Source organism: Micromesistius poutassou (assembly GCF_964030765.1).
Source record: "Micromesistius poutassou genome assembly, chromosome: 9".
Taxonomy (NCBI): domain Eukaryota; kingdom Metazoa; phylum Chordata; class Actinopteri; order Gadiformes; family Gadidae; genus Micromesistius; species Micromesistius poutassou.
The window spans coordinates 15955850-15975828 of record NC_140279.1 but is presented as its reverse complement, the minus strand read 5'-3'; the positions used below and the strand labels follow the sequence as shown (position 1 = coordinate 15975828).

General features: G+C 46.4%; 3 protein-coding genes across 5 annotated transcripts in view; 1 reads left to right on the top strand and 2 right to left on the bottom strand.

Annotated features, from left to right (window-relative positions):
• cyfip1 (cytoplasmic FMR1 interacting protein 1) overlaps positions 1–2140 on the bottom strand; it is a 28719-nt gene extending 26579 nt beyond the window's left edge. The window contains exon 1 of the mRNA XM_084473224.1: positions 1961–2140. The gene's annotated coding sequence lies outside the window, so the exon portion shown is untranslated. The remainder of the gene's footprint in view (positions 1–1960) is intronic.
• Positions 2141–3028: 888 nt separating this feature from the next.
• Positions 3029–15225, bottom strand: tubgcp5 (tubulin gamma complex component 5). The gene is made up of 23 exons (XM_084473446.1): positions 14901–15225; positions 14756–14809; positions 14388–14496; positions 14161–14257; positions 13440–13519; positions 12867–13002; positions 12485–12602; positions 11737–11826; positions 11276–11369; positions 10232–10505; positions 9834–10036; positions 8735–8850; positions 8153–8427; positions 7523–7721; positions 6615–6803; positions 6203–6385; positions 5809–5893; positions 5591–5711; positions 5054–5208; positions 4547–4672; positions 4158–4246; positions 3838–3938; positions 3029–3635 (listed from the first exon to the last, which is right to left on the bottom strand). The coding sequence occupies exons 1-23, from the start codon at positions 15032–15034 to the stop codon at positions 3589–3591; spliced, it is 3075 nt and encodes a 1024-aa protein (XP_084329572.1). The 5' UTR covers positions 15035–15225; the 3' UTR covers positions 3029–3588.
• Positions 15226–15628: 403 nt separating this feature from the next.
• On the top strand, positions 15629–19395 carry chst7 (carbohydrate (N-acetylglucosamine 6-O) sulfotransferase 7). 3 transcript variants are annotated; one of them, XM_084473428.1, is made up of 2 exons: positions 15629–16954; positions 18361–19395. In XM_084473428.1, the coding sequence occupies exon 1, from the start codon at positions 15668–15670 to the stop codon at positions 16928–16930; it is 1263 nt and encodes a 420-aa protein (XP_084329554.1). In that variant the 5' UTR covers positions 15629–15667; the 3' UTR covers positions 16931–16954; positions 18361–19395. The 3 variants fall into 3 exon arrangements, with proteins under 3 accessions (XP_084329554.1, XP_084329555.1, XP_084329553.1); XM_084473429.1 differs by having other exon boundaries at positions 15629–16966; positions 18373–19395; XM_084473427.1 differs by having other exon boundaries at positions 15629–16966.
• The last annotated feature ends 584 nt before the right edge of the window (positions 19396–19979 follow it).

Genomic DNA, 19979 nt, shown 5'->3' with positions numbered 1-19979 from the left:
GTGCTAGAGTAGCAGCCTGGTGTGTGTGTGTGTGTGTCAAGACACTGCTATCTGTACCTGTGAAAAGTGTTAGTTTGTGTTTAACTACTGCTGCTGACATGTTAAACATTTGTTCTACTGATCTACTAATATGTATGTCCTGTATAATCTTTTGTATTTAGGTTGCCCTAAATAAAACAATTAAACTGTGTGTGTGTGTGTGTGTGTGTGTGTGTGTCCTTTCCATTCTTAAACTGTAAGGAGCTTACCAGACCAAGAAGCTGACCTGCTCACTACCTGTGCCAGGTCACCAGAGTGTCTGAATAAAAGTCGTCACGTTGACACAGACAGTGAGGTTGTACACACACCACCTATCCTCATCTCAGCAGGGTGTGTGTTGCTTGATGGGAAAACTCTCAGTACTTGACAGACCTAATGTCCCTCCAGCCCTTACTAAACATACTTAATGGCTCTGTAACACAAGCAGCATGCTAGCTTCATGTGCCATTAACAGTATTTTAGTAGCCTTGGTGTTTGACCCAGAAACGTCCAAACAACGGTGCAACTTTGTAGTTGTTTACATCTAATGTAACAAAAAAACTAGGTTCTAGGTTTGAGTTTATGGTTTAGGCAACAGCCTGTGATTAAGTATTTGTACGTTTGTTAAGGTTCATTAAGCAAGATGCCCCCTAACCCCTACCTGCACCTTAATTACCTTTCTCTATCTAACCCCTACCGGCTCCTTAATGAAATGGATCCTAATTCACTGTCTCACCTCTACCTGCTTCTTAATGACCTGTCTCTGTATGATCTAACTTCTGAATTCACTGCAAGTCGTTTTGGATGAAAGTGGACGCTAAATGACTTACAATAAAACTAATGACCCACTCTGTGTCTGTCTGTGTATGAGACAAACAGCATGATATTATTTGGACGGTGGAAAAGGGGTATATTACATCTTGCGTGGGATGTTTGAGGATGATGCTGACCCAGATATAAAAAGCAAAGGGTATGAGGATTTGGGAGTAATGTTTACGTTATAGGAAATTATAATCATGATAATAATAATTCGTTTTCATTTATTTCTGTCAAACAAACAAGAAAATGTATTAATTTGTATACATGCATTAAATTGCAGGTACGTATACCTGCGAGCTATACTTTGAGAAAGACTAAACACACTGCAAGTAGGCTATTTTTTTTATATTTATAATATAATATACTGTATTACCTCTCGATCTGGGTCGTTTCATCACACCGGGGGACAACTTAAACTGTATCAAGATGCAATTATATCAACATGGAAAAAGGACACTACAATATTCCCAAGTATCCTCCACAACGTTCCCCTCTCTTTTATTTTGCCTTGCCTGTTGCTCTGCATGAAGAGACCTGGCAACTGCATATATTTGATAAAATATTACAACAATTATCAACCTAACAATGTTACAGTGTTAGGTTAATTACGCTGGGACCGGGACTGGGATAGATCTCGAAACGGAATAGATCCAACGACCATTTGCAGATCTACAGTATATATCCGTGCAAGGGAGGGGATACGTTCAACACGGGGCCATAAAATGGGTCCGTCCCCGTGGATTCCTCAAAGTGAACCACAGTGATTGCTGCGGACCTCAAATGTGTATTTTGGTGTTACAGCCATTGACATACAGGCAGCATTTAGAGCGGCGGGCATTGCCGAATTCCTGTCCTCCTCCTACATTTGTGGTTATCTGTGCTCACACACCGAGATTAGTCACCGATCGGGCCTATGTCCCTGCGAAACACCCTCAAAACCAATAAACTGTAATCAGGGGAAGCCCACACACACACACACACACCATCATTAGAAATAAAAACACTCTAAAACAACCGATGGACCATCAGAGTCGTTAGAATGACAACACCGTGAAACGTCGCAAAACTTTATCGCATGCAAGTTCGGGCAGAGTTTGGAAACCTCAACTTCCAAAGGACTCACCCGAAGTGGTTTTTCCCCACAGAAGTTGGCTTTAAAGTTTCTAAATCGCCATTTGTGGCCGCGGCCGCCGGTCGGGGTGTGAAATCCTCTTGCAGTTGGTTTTTGAAATGATTGAGAAGTCAAAACTATCCAGGCGTATTTTTTTCGTGATCTGCCTTCTGGTCGCTGTGATCAGGGCGGACAGCCGAGCAGGAGTTCCTGTCCTGAACAGGAAAACTCAACAGGAAACTGATGTCAGGCTTGCGGTGCGGAACACGGCCACTAGGGACCTGCGGGATGAGATCACATCAAAGACATTCATGGTATCTTTTGAGATCAGGGCCTCCCCCCTGTTTACCAAAACCCGAAAACGATTTACTCCAAACAATTACTCCGTACGTTTTTACTTTTCTTGCATTCTAAGATTGCATGCATTATGTTAATCCTTAGTTGGTCATAACGAGTGACATTACATTATGATATGAAGTTATATGTATACTTCTATGATTAAGAAATCACTACTCAACCAAAACATAGTGTTGAATCTGTGCTCATGTGTGTGTTTGTGTGTAAATGTTATAACACACTTACTGCAAGGTATTTTCTTTCTTGTGTCTTACGACACTATACATACAGCTGTAGCTATCAACATTTATTGTTAAAGGAGCTGGTGTTGTAGGCCGTTACATCAGACTAAATTGCCTATGCTCTGGGCTATAAATGTATCTTCCAGTCAGGACCTTTGAACTTTGTTGAGAAGTTGAATATACACAAGAGAATACACACATTTCCAAACACTCATTTTCCATCTGTTAAATTTAAAAAAAAAAAATGATCTATTGCCTTATCTCTTAGGGTTTCTGTGGTTTGTTCCTTCTCTTCTGCAGATTCAGAATGTATCTATTTTCCTCAAATGATAACTGAAATCCTATGATGTTAATGATGTAATTAAGTCCTATTAACATGAGGTAGCTGAGGTATCCAGAAAAGACAAGTGTCTGCAACTCTTTTGAGCCCCAAAAATGTTAAATAGTTTAAATACAGCAACAAATTAGCACCATCATGACTCATGAGTTTGTGCAAAAATAATTTAATATGATCATATGTCAACAATGCAATGGAAAAGCAAGTCCAACATAACATGAAATGGTATCGAAAGCTTTACCGTTTTTAAGGGGTTACACAATCACCACCAACATTAAATATTCATATAAACACCATCTAAAATCTCCATCACTTCCTCAAGTCCTTCTATACAGTGAGGTGGGGGAGGGGCATAGTCTCTCGCTGTGAAGATGATGACATCACAACGGTGGCATCACATCGGGACATCAGGGCAGTGACATTGTGCCATCACAACTGTGCCATCACAACTGTGACATCACAACTGGGACTCGCGGACGTCAAATTACGTCACGACTGTGACATGACCATCAGGATTGTGACATCACAACTGGGACATCACGACTGACATTGGCATCAGGATTGTGACATCACAACCGGGACATCACGACTGTGACATTGGCATCAGGATTGTGACATCACAACCGGGACATCACGACTGTGACATTGGCATCAGGACTGTGACATCACAACTGCGTCATCGCAGCGGTGAAAACGTGAAGGCGGTGACCTCATGAATGGTTTCTTCAGCACTGTTCGAAGCCCGCCATCAGCGACAGGGCCAGGGACTCCACTGGGAACACGGGGTCAGAGGTCAGAGGTCAGAGGTCAGAGGTCAGGCAGATCATCCAACCGTGTATCAATAGCGAGATCTTTTTAGCATTTGGAGTGACATTCATGGAACCAAAGGACACTTTACATAAAAAGTAGGTTAATAAACATATTAAATATACAACAGTCAATGTATAATTACGTCACATGTATACAGCACTCACGGTGAGGGAAGGAGCCTCGGCAGACGGCCTTGTTCAGGATGGTCACCAGGAACATGTGGCAGTTCTTAAAGTCAGACTCCATCTTGTCTATCGACTCAATCCTGAAATTCACAGTGCCATTTCACATTGTTTATCTTAGGCCGTTCTGTAATGAATACATTATTCCACAGTTTGTAACTGCCATTAACTTTGTTCATCTTTTATGTCATTCAGGAGAAATGAGGGTAAAACCGTGTATTGTTGTTTTTTTACCTTACATTTGAGCAAAAGGTAAATCAAATCAAATCAAATAATGAATGTTTTTGAATGAGCTCACTCACTTCCAGGCTCCGAAGCCGGCCTGCCAGCGGTCTGAGAAGATGAGGACCAGATTGAGGACCTTCATGATGGCTTCCTTCACGAAGCTGACCTGAGGGAACACCGCGTGGAAGACTGTTCACGTCAGATGCTTAGCGCTCTACTGGTTCTGCGAGGCACTGTATATCAAAACTTAAAATCAAAAATCGTTTAATTTAGAGTTTCACTTGATTTTACAGGCAGATGTTGATTGGGGTAAACTTATGTGTGGGGATGCAGATGCATAAAACACTTCAGAAGTTGGGTTCGCAAAAATGGTCAGACAAAATAAGGGCGACACAGGCGGAAACGTTTTTGGGAAACATGCGTTGCACGACATAAAGCCGCCACAGTCTCTCCAGGTGTGGGCTACCTTCTCTCTGAGCAGGCAGCGGTCGTGGATGGTGGACAGGTATCTGTAGTGGATCTTGATCAGCTGGTCCAGGTCTTTAGCCTCCTGGACCTGGTGCTGGAACTCCAGACCCGTGCTGTGCAGGATCTACCAGGCCAGGTTCACAGGAAACACAGAGGTTCAATGTCAAGCTCATGGAGAGCATGTCGCTACTTTATTGTGGAACATAGACTAGTCTTTTTTTGTACTTTTTGATTTATTTAATCAAAATAATTTTTCCTTTCCTTTTACTAGTTTCTCTTTAAAACAGTTTTCTGTCTCTTATAAGCTCTTAAATGATATCACTCTTAGCAAAAGACAATTCAGTTTTCTTACGTTTACAAAAACATTGTGTGTGCACAATTACATTTTCCTGAACAATGATGTTTCCAAATCGAATTGAGTCTAATCATCAACTCTAATGACCTCTGAAGATAGGTAGAGATAAAAGAGAATGGCCTGGCCTGTTGCTAGTGGCTCTGGCCGTACCCGGGTCACTATGTAGTTGTGGAGGCTGTTGACGAAGTGCATCAGCTTGACCCGCAGCAGACACATGCGGTGGATCTGCTGGTTTATGCCCTCCCTGGCCGACGCCCCCTCCCCGGCCACGCCCCCGTCTGCTCTCTGAGTGGCTGACGTCAGATCTAGAGGAAGTAGCAAGCAAATTATTGAGGTTAAGAAAATAAAAGTCTTGTAGCCATGTATTTTGCTTCACCTTTTTTTTTATCCAGTTTTTCTCTCCTGTTTGGAACGTACGCTGTGGATCCTTCTATGTACAATACACCCTTTTGTTCTCTCACTTTAAGTACCTCCATTTAAATAATGCAAGAGTTCATGAGTCAATTATGTACATATTATGTCTATATTAATTATTTGGGGGACAATACAGCAGTATTCAAATAAAAGAGAGAGGGTTGTGGAACAGATGAAGTGACAGCATTTTTCCTTTTCCTTTTCCTTGAAGCCCCGAATCTGACTGGGTACTTCAAGAGCCTGAGTGTGTGCTTCAAGCCACAAGCTACTTACCGCTGAACCGGACCGTGTCCAGGCAGTACTTGGCCCATTTGATCTGCAGCAGCAGCAGGAACACCTGGTTGTAGATGCGCTGGCACTCTGTGCTGATGACGATGTCCACGGGCCAGGGGACCTTGGGGAGCGGAGACAAGGGGAGGGTGTTTATTCAGGGCCGCCTCTGAGACCCAGAGGAGATGAGAAGAACACACACAGGGTGACACACGGGTTACCTTGTAGCTCAGGGTCAGGACGTCCAGGTTGTGGACCGGCTGCTTCTTGCGGGCTGGTTCGCTGGTCTCCAGGAAGATAGACAGCCTGGGGAAACAGGGTTAGGGTTATTTTGAAAATGCTTATCTACATCTATCTAACTTTAATGGTGTATGTCCTTAATAACAGCATGTGTTTATTAATCATTTATACATCTTTAATAACAGTCTATATGTTTATTAACGGTGTATATGTCTTTATAACAGTCTGTGTTTATTAACCATGTATATGTCTTTAATAACAGCCTTTGTGTTTATTAAACGTGATATATATAGTAAATAGCATATATTAACTAACTTTGTATACGTCTTGCATAACCGTATGTGTTTCCATTAATATCTCTTCTGGGTGCAGTACCTGCTGCTGTCCTCCGGGTGGCGCTGCCCCACTGCCTCCTGCAGCTGAGCGTTGAGGAAGGACAGCTGCTGCCAGCTCTCCTTCTCCAGCACGCGCTCAAAGATAGCCGTGTAGAAGTCGTACATGGTGTCCCCGGCCTCCAGCAGGAAGTAATTCCTCATGGCCTGGAGGTACTCCAGCAACCTGTCAACACATTTAATATTGTATGGACAGCCTAGCCTGATCGAGCAAAGCTTCAATCGTCAAAAGTTCCCATCAAGTGGTTTGTTATAAAATATAGCATAATGCAGACAAAAGTCAAAAGGTCACATTAAGGCGTTCCAAACCATTCCTATAGCATAGCAAAGCCTAGCATAGCATCATCAACATCATCACCCCCCCCGCTATGCTAAAAGTAAGGCTTGATGCTAACTTGTAGTCCTTCTTGAGCGTGGTCATGAGGTTCCCGCAGCACTGGATGTATCTGCGCTGGATGTGGGGGTACAAGCAGGAGCGCAGCGTCAGCTCGAAGCTCTGACACGTCACCGACTGGGAGGAGCGGTCCACGATGAACTCCCCGCCGGAGAAGCGCTCGTGGAAGTCGCTCTGCTCCAAGTAAAGCCTGGGGGGTGGGGTGGGGGGAAGACATGGTCATTAGTCCTAGTAGTCACTGATGACTGTGTCATACCGGAGGTTCAGGGAACTGCAGCCAAACGAATATATGTTTGAGGGGGGAGCTGGGTCATGGTGGTCTCACTAGTGGGTCTGGGGTCTGGATCATGGATCGAAAGAGACCAGGGGGGGTCCTTTGTTGTGGTTGTGTACAACCACTGTGAGGTTGCAACCCAGTTACTGTGCTAGTGTGTGAGTGAGTGAGCGAGTGAGTGAGTGAGTGAGTGAGTGAGTGAGTGAGTGAGTGAGCATAAAGCCATACAAACATTTCATATTTGTTCTTGTATGTCAATGACGGCACCCATGTCACTCCTCACCATCCCCGGATGGGAGGGATCCACCCCTCTGCGTTGCTTTGCAAGATTTCCTCCTTGTTAATTAAGGGAGTGTTTCCTTTTCCCTTTGGGGGGCTTGGGTTAGGAGGTGTCATGAATATATGGCCTGTAAATCCCTTTGAGACTGTAACTGTGATTAAGCGCTATACAAACACAATTGAATTGAATTTACTCTTCCCATCTAAAGACTGGTGGCTTTTCCAGTTTGTTCTCCAAAACCTCTGCCGGTATTTAATCTAATGTAGTCTAATTTAAGGCCGGAAGATGGAGAGCCCCCACCTGTAGCCATGGTTACCAATCGGATAAACCACTGTGACCGATGGCGACCGCTCACCTGGCAAAGTTGATGGCGAGTAGCGGGTCATGGATGTCGTCAATCTGCAGGTGCTGCGCCACAATGGACTGCATCTTGATCAGGCTGCGCTTGGTGGCCTGTTGCTCGGTTACCGCATCCAGGGGCGAGTCGTCCCGGCGACAGAGCCGCGACTGAACCGACTCCAGGAACAAAGTGTACAAGCTTTTCCTCTCCGCATCTAGAACACATGCGCACGCACGTATGTGAAAACACAGAAACACACACACACACACAGGTTGGCCTAAGAAACAAGATAAAAGATAAACTACCGGTACTACAGGTTTTGCTTGCTTATCAATGTAAATCCATTGTACATGGCACACATGTGAAGTTGGTTATGATTAATGTATGATGAACTAAATATATGCATAATTATATATAATCACTTTAATCTAAAGCACCTTGGAACGGATGGCACCTAGTTTGTGAAAACCTCTAACTGTCCTTCTAAGTTACAAAAATAAACAGATTGTATTTTTCATCATCATCCCGTGTGAACTCCTGCCTGCTACCACGCTTGCGAAACAAAAACACTGCAGCCATTCTTACTACGTAAAACACAACCGGAGAAAACGAATCAAAGTCCCCACCCGTCATGCCGACACTCACCTCTAGAGGCGCTGTCGCCCGGCGCGCTCTCCTTGCAGTCCAGGTTCTTGAGCAGCTGCATGCTCTTGCCCGCCATGATGATCTGCTTGAGGACGGGCTTGAGGAAGGAGACCATGGTGGGCTGCCGGCCCCCGGCCCCGGAGGTCTGCTCCCCGGCGGAGCTGCCGCTGCCTGCGTCGTTCATCCGGTCCTCCCCCTCCACGGGCTCCGAGATGCTGTACAGCGTGTAGGTGGCGTACCAGAAGTCCCGGTGGTTCACCGGCACGTCTTTGTTCCTGGAGGGAGGGGAGGGGTTAGGGCCGGGGTTAGAATGTCTATTTGAGATATGAATGCATTAATGATGCTGTAAGATAAGATGGCGATGTATTCTGTACTATTATTTTTGTCTTTTAAAAAAAACATTTCTCTTGCTGTGACACGCACATTTCTCATCTCAATCAATTTATATCAGGAATTTCCTGTCTGGGATTATTATTTCCCTGTGGTGGAAATTCCGGTTTACAGCAGCAAACACAGAAGGCAAACCAACATCATGATTTGACAGAAGATCCGTTGTGTAAATAAAGAGGTCCCAAGGCTGACCTCTGGATGATGAACTCGCGGGCGGGGTCGAACAGCTGTCCGTGAACGATCCACTCATCCACAATCTCCAGGTACGGACGGACCGTCTCGGTCCACAGCGAGAACAGCAGGGCCACCTGGACACACAGAGGGGGAACATGTTCCCCATAAGCTACTAGATCTCCCAGGCAAACCGCTAAAACAGTGTTTAGAATAGGGAATGTAACTACTTATACCAATATTTATTTATTTATTTATTATATTTTTATATTTAAATATTCAAAACAGTGAGCTTAACCACATCAGAAGTAGTCAAAGCATGATTGCTTTCTATTCTACTCAAGTCTCTAATCTACCCTGGTCACGCACTAATATGCAAATATATGCAAATCACACAGCACATTCACTTCAGAAGGGACCATATTGGGTGGGGGAGGGGAGAAGGTGGGTATCCACAGACCCTGGAAAGGGTCACGAGTACAGGTAATAGGTGAAGAGATTCTGTGGGCCACTTTTCAATGGGTTCATTACTAATGGTGAATCACACCGGACTATTAAAGAACTACATTTAGTAATTTAGCCCCTTTCATCCATAGCGACTTCAGTGAGTTCAGGTGTCACTAAAGAGCAGGTTGGGCATACAGGGAACCTGGTCATGGATGACTACAGCTTAGCTTGAGGTCATTGACATCTTAGCAAAACTATGTGAATAAATAGGGATTAAAGGGATTATAAATGTTGTGGACGGCCAGAACTCCTGAACACTTCGGGATTTACCCTTCACGCTAAGACATTGGTCGGGCCATAAGACTCTGTGGATGAGCTTGTCACATGGACCGTCCCGGTAGGCAAAAATATGGACGGGGCGAGTAGTTGTGCAGAACTCTCCTACATCCTCATCCACGGATGAGGTGCCCTTGAGCAAGGCACCTGAAACCCCCAATTGCTCCCCAGGTGCTGCACTGCGGTTCACCGACTCCCGGATGGGTCAAAAGCAGAGAAAGAATTTCCCCCAAAAAGGGACAATAAAGGATAACTTATTTTTCACCCGAGACCACCGATTATGAACAAAACCACAAAGCCCTCATCCCCTCATGACCCCTGACCCCCTGAGCCTCACCGTGTGCTCCGAGGCCTCGCCCACGCTGTCGTACTCTATGATGGCCTTGTAGAGCGTGTTGAGGAGGTGGGAGGCCCGCACCACATTGGTGGTCTCCACGGGAACCTCCGCCACGCCCGTGCAGAACACCTTGTGGAGGACGCGGATCTGCGCCAGGTGGGGGCGGAGCCGGACCAGCACGGCCGACAGGGTCACCGTCTCGTCTGGGTGGAGCACACACACACACACACACACACACACACACACACATAAGTTCACATGCGCACACACCCACACATGCACATAAGTTCACATACGCATGCACCCACACACACACACAAACACACACAAACAATTTACACAATTGAACTTTCACAATTATGTCTTCTTACTTTTAGCCATCATCTACGGAGACCCACCTTTGCCGATGAGCTGCTTCTCTATGGTGGTGAGCTCCTCCCGGAAGCTGGAGAAGTACTTGTAGAGGGCCCACACGAAGGCCTGGTAGGTCCGGAAGGGGGGCTCCCGGTACGAGGAGTGGGAGGAGGAGGAGCAGTGGGAGCCAGAGGAGGAGCTGGGGGGTGGGGGTCCGGGCTCCGCGGAGTGACCCGTGACCTCGTCGATGAACCGCTGCAGCCTGAAGACCGCCTGGCCGTACACGGCGATGTCCTCCAGCACCGAGCGGAGACAGTTCTGCAGAGGGAGAGGACGGACTGTTAGGGTGGTCCGCGGTGCCCTGCTGTAGGACACATCAGGTTAGGTTCAGGTTAGGATTCATGTATCATGAACTGAATATAGGTACAGTGTTAAAGATCTTGTGACTTTTTTATCCGACCTCTGACCAAAAAAAACAAGACAAATCTGTTATATGCCATGTCACGTGATGATTTATTAATAACCAATATCCTTGATGACACCTAGGCCAATATCAAACGGATCCATATCTGATGAGACATAACATCTTTTTACTTTTTACCAATTTTTACTAATCCTGACTAGACTACAGCGGACACAAAGTAACAAGTCTCAACTGAATCAAGCATTTACTCATCTCTGAGAAGTTCTCAACCACTGATTTTGTATATAGTTGTAGGTTCAGGTTAGAAGTATTTTTTTTATCTCTACAAAAAATGACTGAGGTCCAGACCTCAGTGACCTCATGGCTGGCTACGGGAATGCCAACATCCCAGTGGACGTATGCAAACCGCACCACACAGAGTAGTATGTAGTAGCTTGTCGCTGTTTGTACATACACAGATATATGAGACCTCTCAAACCTTTTTATATACAATATATGTATTATATTTCACCAACAAATATCGATTGGTTATAGGTCAGAAATCTCCCGCGACCCCTAATATGCATCATCCCGTGGTAATGCATACCAGGGGACCCAAAATGGGGTCCCGACCCACAGGTTAGAAACGGGGCTTCTAGAAGGTTCTAGCGGAGGAGGATCTCACGCTGGTCAGATGGGTCACCACTACGTCGTTCCTCACAGACACCTTCCCCTCGTGGAACTGGAATATGAAGAGCTTCTTCACGCCTGACAGCAGCCTGAACACCGAGAGACACCAGAGGAGACGTCAGGACACACTACCGACAGCAGGGGTTTTTCAATTTTCATTGACGGTATAAATTGTCAATAATATCTACCTCGACTGTCAGTAATGTTTTTGCATTACATTTCTACTACCCATATTGTGATGTACTGCGTTTATTTTACTCTTATTAAAAATGTCATATTTAATCTCTACTTCTGTGTCCTGTACTTGCTTCCGTTACACATGACTTTCCCATTTGGGAAATAAATTTAAAAAAGAACCATCTTCTCATTTCTGACGGGGCAGTGTTTTGGATTCAAAGGCAAATAGCGGCGATGTTCCCAACTGAACTTTGTTCAATAGACGAACTTCCTTCTTACCACAGCGTCTCGCGTATCACCTGCGTCTCCGTCACAAAGGCCTTGTCTTCAGGAAGATACAATGGGTCAGTGTTGTACAGGTACTGGTCCCTGTTGAGGAAATAAAACGAGCCCAGCGTTACCTCTGAGCCAAGAACACCTGACCCCCTTGTATCAGAGCCTGTGTTCCTGGCACCAGCTGCACTGCTTTTTTCAAACAGCTTAACCTTTGTTTCTGGGTTTAGGGGGAGGTTTTCCTTGTCGTTTAGCGAGTTGAGGTGGGTGTCGTATATTGTGGCATGTGAAGCCCTTTAATACTGGAACGGACATTGAAACTGGAAATGGGACTGGGTGCTATACAAATAAAATGGACTTGACTTGGTCCCTAGTGTTGCCTGGAACAAGGGATACCTCCTCTGTGTTTATCTCTGAATTTGTCTTTCCCTTCCTCTTTTCAGATGGGCATGTGGTCTAATGCAGGCCTGTGAAGCCCTTTGAGACTCAGAACTGAAGAAGTTTGCTCAAAATCAAGGGGAAAGTTTCCGAGTCCCGGAGCTTCCAGAAAGACTGCAGAGAACTTTTAAATACACACTAATAAAGTGATCATAACGGTTTACTCAGCCTGAGCGAACTATGGTGCGCACGTCAATTTACAGAGAGAAACTGTGATGTTAGGTGCTGTAAATTGTGGGTGTACCTCCCGTACCTCCCTGCATGACTTATGTCATGCAGGGAGGTACGGTGAGGACAAGAGAGGGGTGTCACGTACCAGACGTTGAGAAGGTTGGAATGCAGATGGAGGCTGTGGGGGAACCGGGAGGCGTGAGTAACCCAATACGGGGTCACCACATGCTGCTCAAGCCAGGCCCTGGCATCCGGTTCTCCCACTGAGATACAGTAAGACAAGCAACACTTGGTTCAGCAGGAATTTAGATTAACATGTATCAATGTTCAGTAGTTTTAACAGACTGGCTCTGTTCTCTATCTACTGTGGCCAAATCTAATCATCTATGTATGTTCTATAGTTTCCTTTTGTCTGTCTATTTTATATATTCAGGGCACTCACTGAAAACCAACACAGACACACACGCATGCACACGCACGCATGCACACACACACACACACACACACACACACGCACACACACACACCTGTCCATGTGAGGGCGAGCGCCTGGTTAGTGTGGTCCTGATCTTCCTGGGGCGTTCCGTCTACCTGAATACCAGAATCCTCTCTGCTGATTGGCTGTTGGTGGTCCTCTTCATCGCTCTCCTCCTCTGACCACTCCTATGATATAGAATAAAATACAGAGAGTACAATAAAAAATTGTTGAGTAGATTAGTAGAGAATAGGGCACAGTAGAATATAGAATAAGAAATAAGAATATAGTAGACTAGAATAGAATATATAGAATAGAATAGAATGGTGTACAATACAATAGACTTTAACTGGGATTTAATACCAGAACTACTTGTTGTGAGTTTAGAATGCTTACTTTATTATGAGCTTAGCTATATGGCTATGGTTATGCTAAGAATAACTGCAGTAAATATCTAGTAACAGTTGTAATTACTTGTTCATTAATGAATCATTACTTATTACCACAGCAAAAATACAAAACAACTAGTTGCAATTATTCTGTTGCTGCTTTTGTTACTTGTTTATTAATGTCTCTTTAGTAATAACAACAACACAGAGCTCAGTGATACAGAGGGGGTACTGACCGGGGTGTCAGGGTACGGCCCACACTCAAGGTCTTCATCCTCCATCAGGTACTTGGCCCAGTCAAAAGTATCCTTCACTTCTGCACCACCCACAAGAATCACAAATAGCAGTAAGCTTCAGGGTTGGTCGACATTGCAGAATATGAATCATCAAAGTTGTAATAAGTAAGATTGAGCTTGGGGAAGGCAGGAGACTTTCAGAATTCAAAAACCCCAATAACAATGTTCTGTCCACGCCAACTGGCTTTAAACCATGTGATGAACCAGCAAAGCTGGGCTGGCTGGATGGCGTGAGTGGGAGGGGGGTTGGGAGTGTCATAGTGATACTATGATTATTGTAGACAAAGAGAGAGGTACAGGCCGGTCAGCCTTTTTTATTTGTGGACTATATCAGTTATAGGATGTGATATATTGATAGCATCATTTACTATGATCAGCAGTGACCACAGATATGTCCAGGTGTGTTAAGCTAAGAGCTAGTTCAAACTTTAAACACTGCGTCTTCAATATCATATGGGGATTTTAAAAAAGAAATTCAATATGTAAGTAATAAATAATAATATAAAAATATTTTATAATTATATTATATTATATTATATTATATATATTATATGATATTATATCATTGCTTTGCTACATATTGCCTGGGACGTCCCGATAAACATCATTAAGTATATTAACGTATAACGTAATGTACATTTTATAAAAGTAGTGGACATACCTGCTTCTTTGAGCCGGGGTCTCTCTACATACTCTGTGTTGGTGGGCGCCCCCGCTAGCAGAAGCATCATGGACAGTATGCTGTAATGAGCATCAGTCTGCAAGCAAATATATACATATTTATATATATACATAAAACAACATATTATTTATTATAATAACGCAGAGGAAGATATCACCGGCAGATTTGCACCGTGTTGTTTTTTCTGCGGTACAAAGCAGAGCTACCTTAATGCCGTCAACGTTCATTAAGGGCGAGTTCAGGAACTCATCAGTGAGGCGAGCCCATGACGCCGCTTTATTTATGTCCGAGTGGATCATCAGCTTCTCGTATATCCTGAAAAACAAGAAAAAACAACAGTATTTAGGCCTACTATTTAGCACACGATTTTATCCCAAGAGACTTACTGACGTCGGTTGTCATTAATGAGCCGGTATGGGGTTTTAGGCTCAATCAATCTAATCAAATATGTCTACAGTACAGGTAGACTGCGGGCATTGGGGTTTGAACCCAGAACCTCAGTTTCAACACCATAAGCACTATATACTATCCTTACCCCCCGACCCATCGTTCAATGCAATAGATAAACACTTACCCATTGATGCTGCGGGTCACTTTATGACTGTCGACGTCCAGGTAATTGTGGAACCTGACAGGTGAATGACAGACAAGGGAGTCACGCCAACAGCGTGGACCATCATAACTGAAGGACTACAATCCAGATCGTGTTAGCGACTCACTTGAAATTGGACCATGCAAACTTGAATGCCAATTGGAAGTTCTGGTCATCCTCGTCCTCGATCCCGCTGGCCCATCTGATCAGGGTCTTGGTTTCTCTCTCGGTATCCTTCTCGAACTTGGTCCAGTGAGCCATGACGGAGGATGCTGTTGGGGACTGCAAACTAAAACCAGTCTGATACCCGGACTCGTTAAAATGATTCTGTCACTGGCTTGGTGGCGCAGACGGCATGATATCACATCATACAATTGTGTGCGTCGGCACTAGATAGAATAGACAATATATTCATTTGAATGCCTCCAGTGTCTCCTGCTGAAAAACATAACAACCGCGCAGTGCGCCTCAGTAGTAAACTTCCTGTGATACAGTGCGCACGCGCAAAACCAAGAGGACAGTAACAGCGATCACTTTTCATTGATCAACATCAAAATAATTCCAGCGTAATATTTAAAATGATATATCTCCGTATTTCCGCATCTCAATGTATAAAATGTAAATGGGATCTAATTTTAGTGCATAACACACACTGCCCCATGATGCAGCGCGGGTATCTGTAGTCCGCTCAAATGGAAAGGGGGCGTGGTTAGGTTGCTCTCCCCCCTCCCTCTCGCTCGCTCTTTCTCACACGCTCGCTCTCTATGTCTCTCTACCCGTCGCGCCTCTCTCTCTTGATTTTCTCTCACGCATCCGTAGAAGTTGTGTGCCGGAGTTCACACCACAGTGCGGCCGTGGAAAATCTCACGAGCAGCAACAAGACCGCTCGGGGAAATGAAGAGGAGGCTACAGAAGAAATACTTGATTTTAATCCTCGGTTACTCGGGCTTACTGCTGCTGGTTCCCTATATCTTTGACTACGGCGGCAAGCCCACACTTGTAAAAAATGGACAACAACAGCCCAAGTGCCCCGACTTGGAGAGCACCATGGCTCTGTGGAATAACGGCGAGCGGTCCAACAGCACCGCAGACACGGCGTACGAGTACGCCGCCAACCGGAGCGGCGTGGCTCGGACCAACATCTACCTGCACGCCACCTGGAGAACGGGCTCCTCGTTCCTAGGCGAGCTCTTCAACCAGCACCCCGACGTCTTCTACCTGTACGAGCCTATGTGGCACATCTGGCAGGCGCTGTACCCGGGGGACGCGGGCAGCCTGCAGGGAGCCGTGCGGGACATGATGAACGCGCTGTACCGCTGCGACTTCTCCGTGTTCAAACTTTACGCGGGTTCGCAGAACATCAGCACGGCGTTCATCTTCGGCTGGAAGACGAACAAGGTGATCTGCTCGGAGCCGCTGTGCAGCGCCAACAAACGCGACGCCATCGGCATGGTGAAAGAGGACCTGTGCGGGAAGTGTCCGAAGAGGGACATGCGAGACCTGGAGAGGGAGTGCAAGAAGTACCCGGTGATGGTCATCAAAGGGGTGCGCGTGTTGGACGTCAGTGTGCTGGTGCCTCTGATGAGGGACCCCTCGGTTAACCTCAAGGTCCTCCAGCTCTTCAGGGACCCCCGCGCGGTCCACAACTCTCGCCTCAAGTCCAAGCAGGCCCTGGTCAAGGAGAGTATCCAGGTGCTCAGGAGCAAGAAGCAGGCGGACAAGTACAAGCGGCTACTGGTGCCCAACAACCGGGTCAACCGAGCGGAGAACTACGTGTCCAGCGCCATGGAGCTGATATGCGACAACTGGCTCAGTGACCTGGTGTTGGAGATGAACGCGCCTCCGTGGATCAAACGGAACTATATACGCGTCCGCTACGAAGACTTGGTGCTGCACCCCATGCAGGAGCTGCAGAGGCTCTTCAAGTTCTCCAACCTGTCCACTTTCCCAGCGCTGGACGAGTTCGTGTTGAACATGACACACGGGCAAGGCTACTCCTCGGATAAGCCCTTCCTCATCTCGGCAAGAGACGCCAAAGAGGCCATCTACGCCTGGAGAGAGCGCCTGAACGTTCAGCAGATCCAACAGGTGGAGGCCTACTGCAGCGAGGTGATGAAGCAGCTGGGATACCCCAAGAACAGCGTGGATAAGACGTAGCGGTGCGGGCATGTCGAGATGGATGTAAGGATAAAGGTACTGTAGGCCTACATGTAATTTACACATATCTATCTCCAACAATAGTGTCAGTTGTGTTGTTATTTGCCTTTCATGTATGTATTTGAATGATATTTACATGATATGCCAATAACCCTCTGAATATTGATAAACTGATAATATTAATAGTTTACAGCACTGAAGGGCTTCACACGGGCCCAAATTCAAAGGAAATTCTTCATAGCAAATCCAGACCAAACTCCCTGTGTTATTAATAATTCATAACAGCTTGAGCTGAAGTCCTGCCTGTCACAACTTCTTCGTCGGTAGTGCTTAATTATTGTTGGTGAGCTGAACTTTGCACTTTTCTCTTTGGGTCACCCTATAATCCATTTATACATCACACATTTGTAGATCTTTTACTCTCTCCATTTATAAATTATAGATATTATTAAGTAACCTGTTACAGTTCACCGTAATAAAAGTGTTCTAGAATGCTCCAGTTACAAAGCAAGACTGTCCTTACAGTAAGTAAAACTGAATATGAATGGCATATCAGCAGCACCAATCAGACACAAAGACACGTCTGTAAGTAGCCCTGTGGTGGGCAGATCTTCACAACAAAGTAGCTGATTTAAGTGGCCAATAAAGAGCCTATTGTGTCCCCATGGCCTGTGTCAGGGGCCACTCACGGAGTGCGTACTGCGCAGGGATGGCCAGTGTGGCAGCCTGGTGTCTCCAGAAAGCTCCGCAGCGAGAGAAGGCCCTCATTGTGTTCACTGCCCTGTGAAGGGCCCGCCTTGCTGGGTTTTGTCAGTGCTCGGACCCTGCAATCTGAGCCCCCAAAGGCCTGCTGGCCCCAGACTGTCCCCTGGTACACACTGGGTGCGGCCCCTGTAATACAACATTGGTTTGGGCCCCTGTAATACAACATCGGTTTGGGCCCCTGTAACACACACTGGGTTGGGGCCCCTGTAATACAACATTGGTTTGGGCCCCTCTAACACACACTGGGTGGGGGCCCCTGTAACACACACTGTGTTGGGGCCCCTGTAACACACACTCGGTTTGGGCCCCTGTAGCACATACTAGGTGAGGCCCCCATTACACACACTGGATGGCAGGCCCTGTAACACACACTGAGTGGAGGCTGGTAAGACCTTGATTCTGCGCCAAGTAACCATGGCTTTTGTTTTGTCAATACGCGGCAGTCAGCAGGACAGTAATAGCCAGGGACAGGGTAGTGTCGTGGTTAAGGTTGTGGACACCAAGCCAGAAAGTTCTGAGTACACTGAACAGTCTACTTGTAGTCCAGCTTGAGACAGGTGCACTAGCCTGCTCCTTCATGCTCACTCACACTAAGCTTAGCTAGGCTTCAGCTCATGGAAATTAATGTTAATCTCTCTGTTAAGCACCCTGCATCTCTGTTGCAGGGGGGCCAACAGGTAAAACAAGTGGAGGCTGTTGACCGGTAGCTGTACAACGGAGGAGGGGGCCACGAGCTCTTGAGTTTTGGCCCAACACCACCCAGCCCTGGAGTGGAGGAGGATGAACACACCCAGGAGGAGGAGGTGTGGAGCAGTAGGACTGACCACACTATTCATTCACCACCACGGCCCTGGAGCCGGGCTCTCTGTGGGGACGGAGGTAAACAGGATCCCTGGCCTCTCTCTCGAATGGACCTCCTCAGGGCTCCTGAAAAGCCCGCCAGAACTAATCCCTCTTCAGGGCCCCTGCCCAGACGGACCAGACGTGATCCAGAGGGGCCTCTGACAGGGACTGCAGACATAAGCATAGCCTAGCTAATATACCGGCCCGTCCATCATGGGGCCTCCTGACTCACGAGCACCCAAGAGACGGTAACTCTAGTGGCTGACTAACAGTGTTGAATCAGAGGAGAGAGGGAGAAAGGGGAGAAGGGGGGAGTGGAGGAGACAGGGGCTGGGGAGCAAGGGATAGGAGCTGAGGTGGAGGGGGAGAGGAGGGAGAGAGGAGGAGAGGGCAGAGTCAAAATGTTTACCTTGTTTTTGGGTCTCCAAATACGATCCAGAAAACGATCGGTTATCGATCGCTTCACTGCCTATTCCCAACCTGAACCATTGTGGCTTCACCCAAACAGACGTAGTCCGGGGGGACTACATCTGTTTGATGTCAGACGACATCTGATGGATGTAAGGACCAAGATCACTGAACAATTTTACACCTTTGTAGTGTGAGGACCACTTAAGGGCACACTCACACTAGGCCATCTGTACCGTGCCCTAGTACGTTTGCCCCCTCAAGTCTAGATCATTTGGCTAGTGTGAGCACGCCATCCGTACTCAAGTACAGTTCAATTCCGTGGCCTCAGTACACTTCGGAGAGGTGTGCTCAGGCCATGGTACAGATGCTAATGAGCCAACACGCACACGCGCATGGATACGCAACCTATATGTACAAGAGGCAACCGTACTCAGGCCCAGTTGAGATTGCCTAGTGTGAGGGGGAGGGGGGGGGGGGGGGGGGGGGTCAATCGTACTTGAGTACGGTACAGGGACACTTTGCCTAGTGTGAGTGCCTTAGATGGGGTTGTTCCCTTTCAAATTTTAATTCTTGAATTCTAGAATATGCTATTCTTATGTATTTATTCTTTATTTATTCAACATTACACTTTAACACATTATTGTGAGAGTAGCGAATTGCATTGGAATGTAGAGAATAGTGTTTTAATAAAGTTACGATACAAGACTGTTAGAACAAGACCCCCCAAACTTTTTGACGGTGGAGCTCAGTCCAGGGAGGAGTGGGGAGTGAAGAGGCAAAGAGTGGAGTGGAGAGGGACAGAGAAGAGTTGAGCTGGAGAGAGTGGAGTGGAGAGGAGGAGGAGGCTTGGAAGGAGACGAGTGGGTAGGAGACGAGGGGGAGTGCGTAGAAGAGGCCTAGGAAGAGAGGGCAAGGAGAGGAGAGGAAGGGCTGGGGCCTGGGGCCTGAACAGGAAACTGCTTCTCCAGGTCCTCAGGAATGTGGCGCGGAGGTGCGGAGGTTAAGTGGAACCAAACTGACCAAACATCTC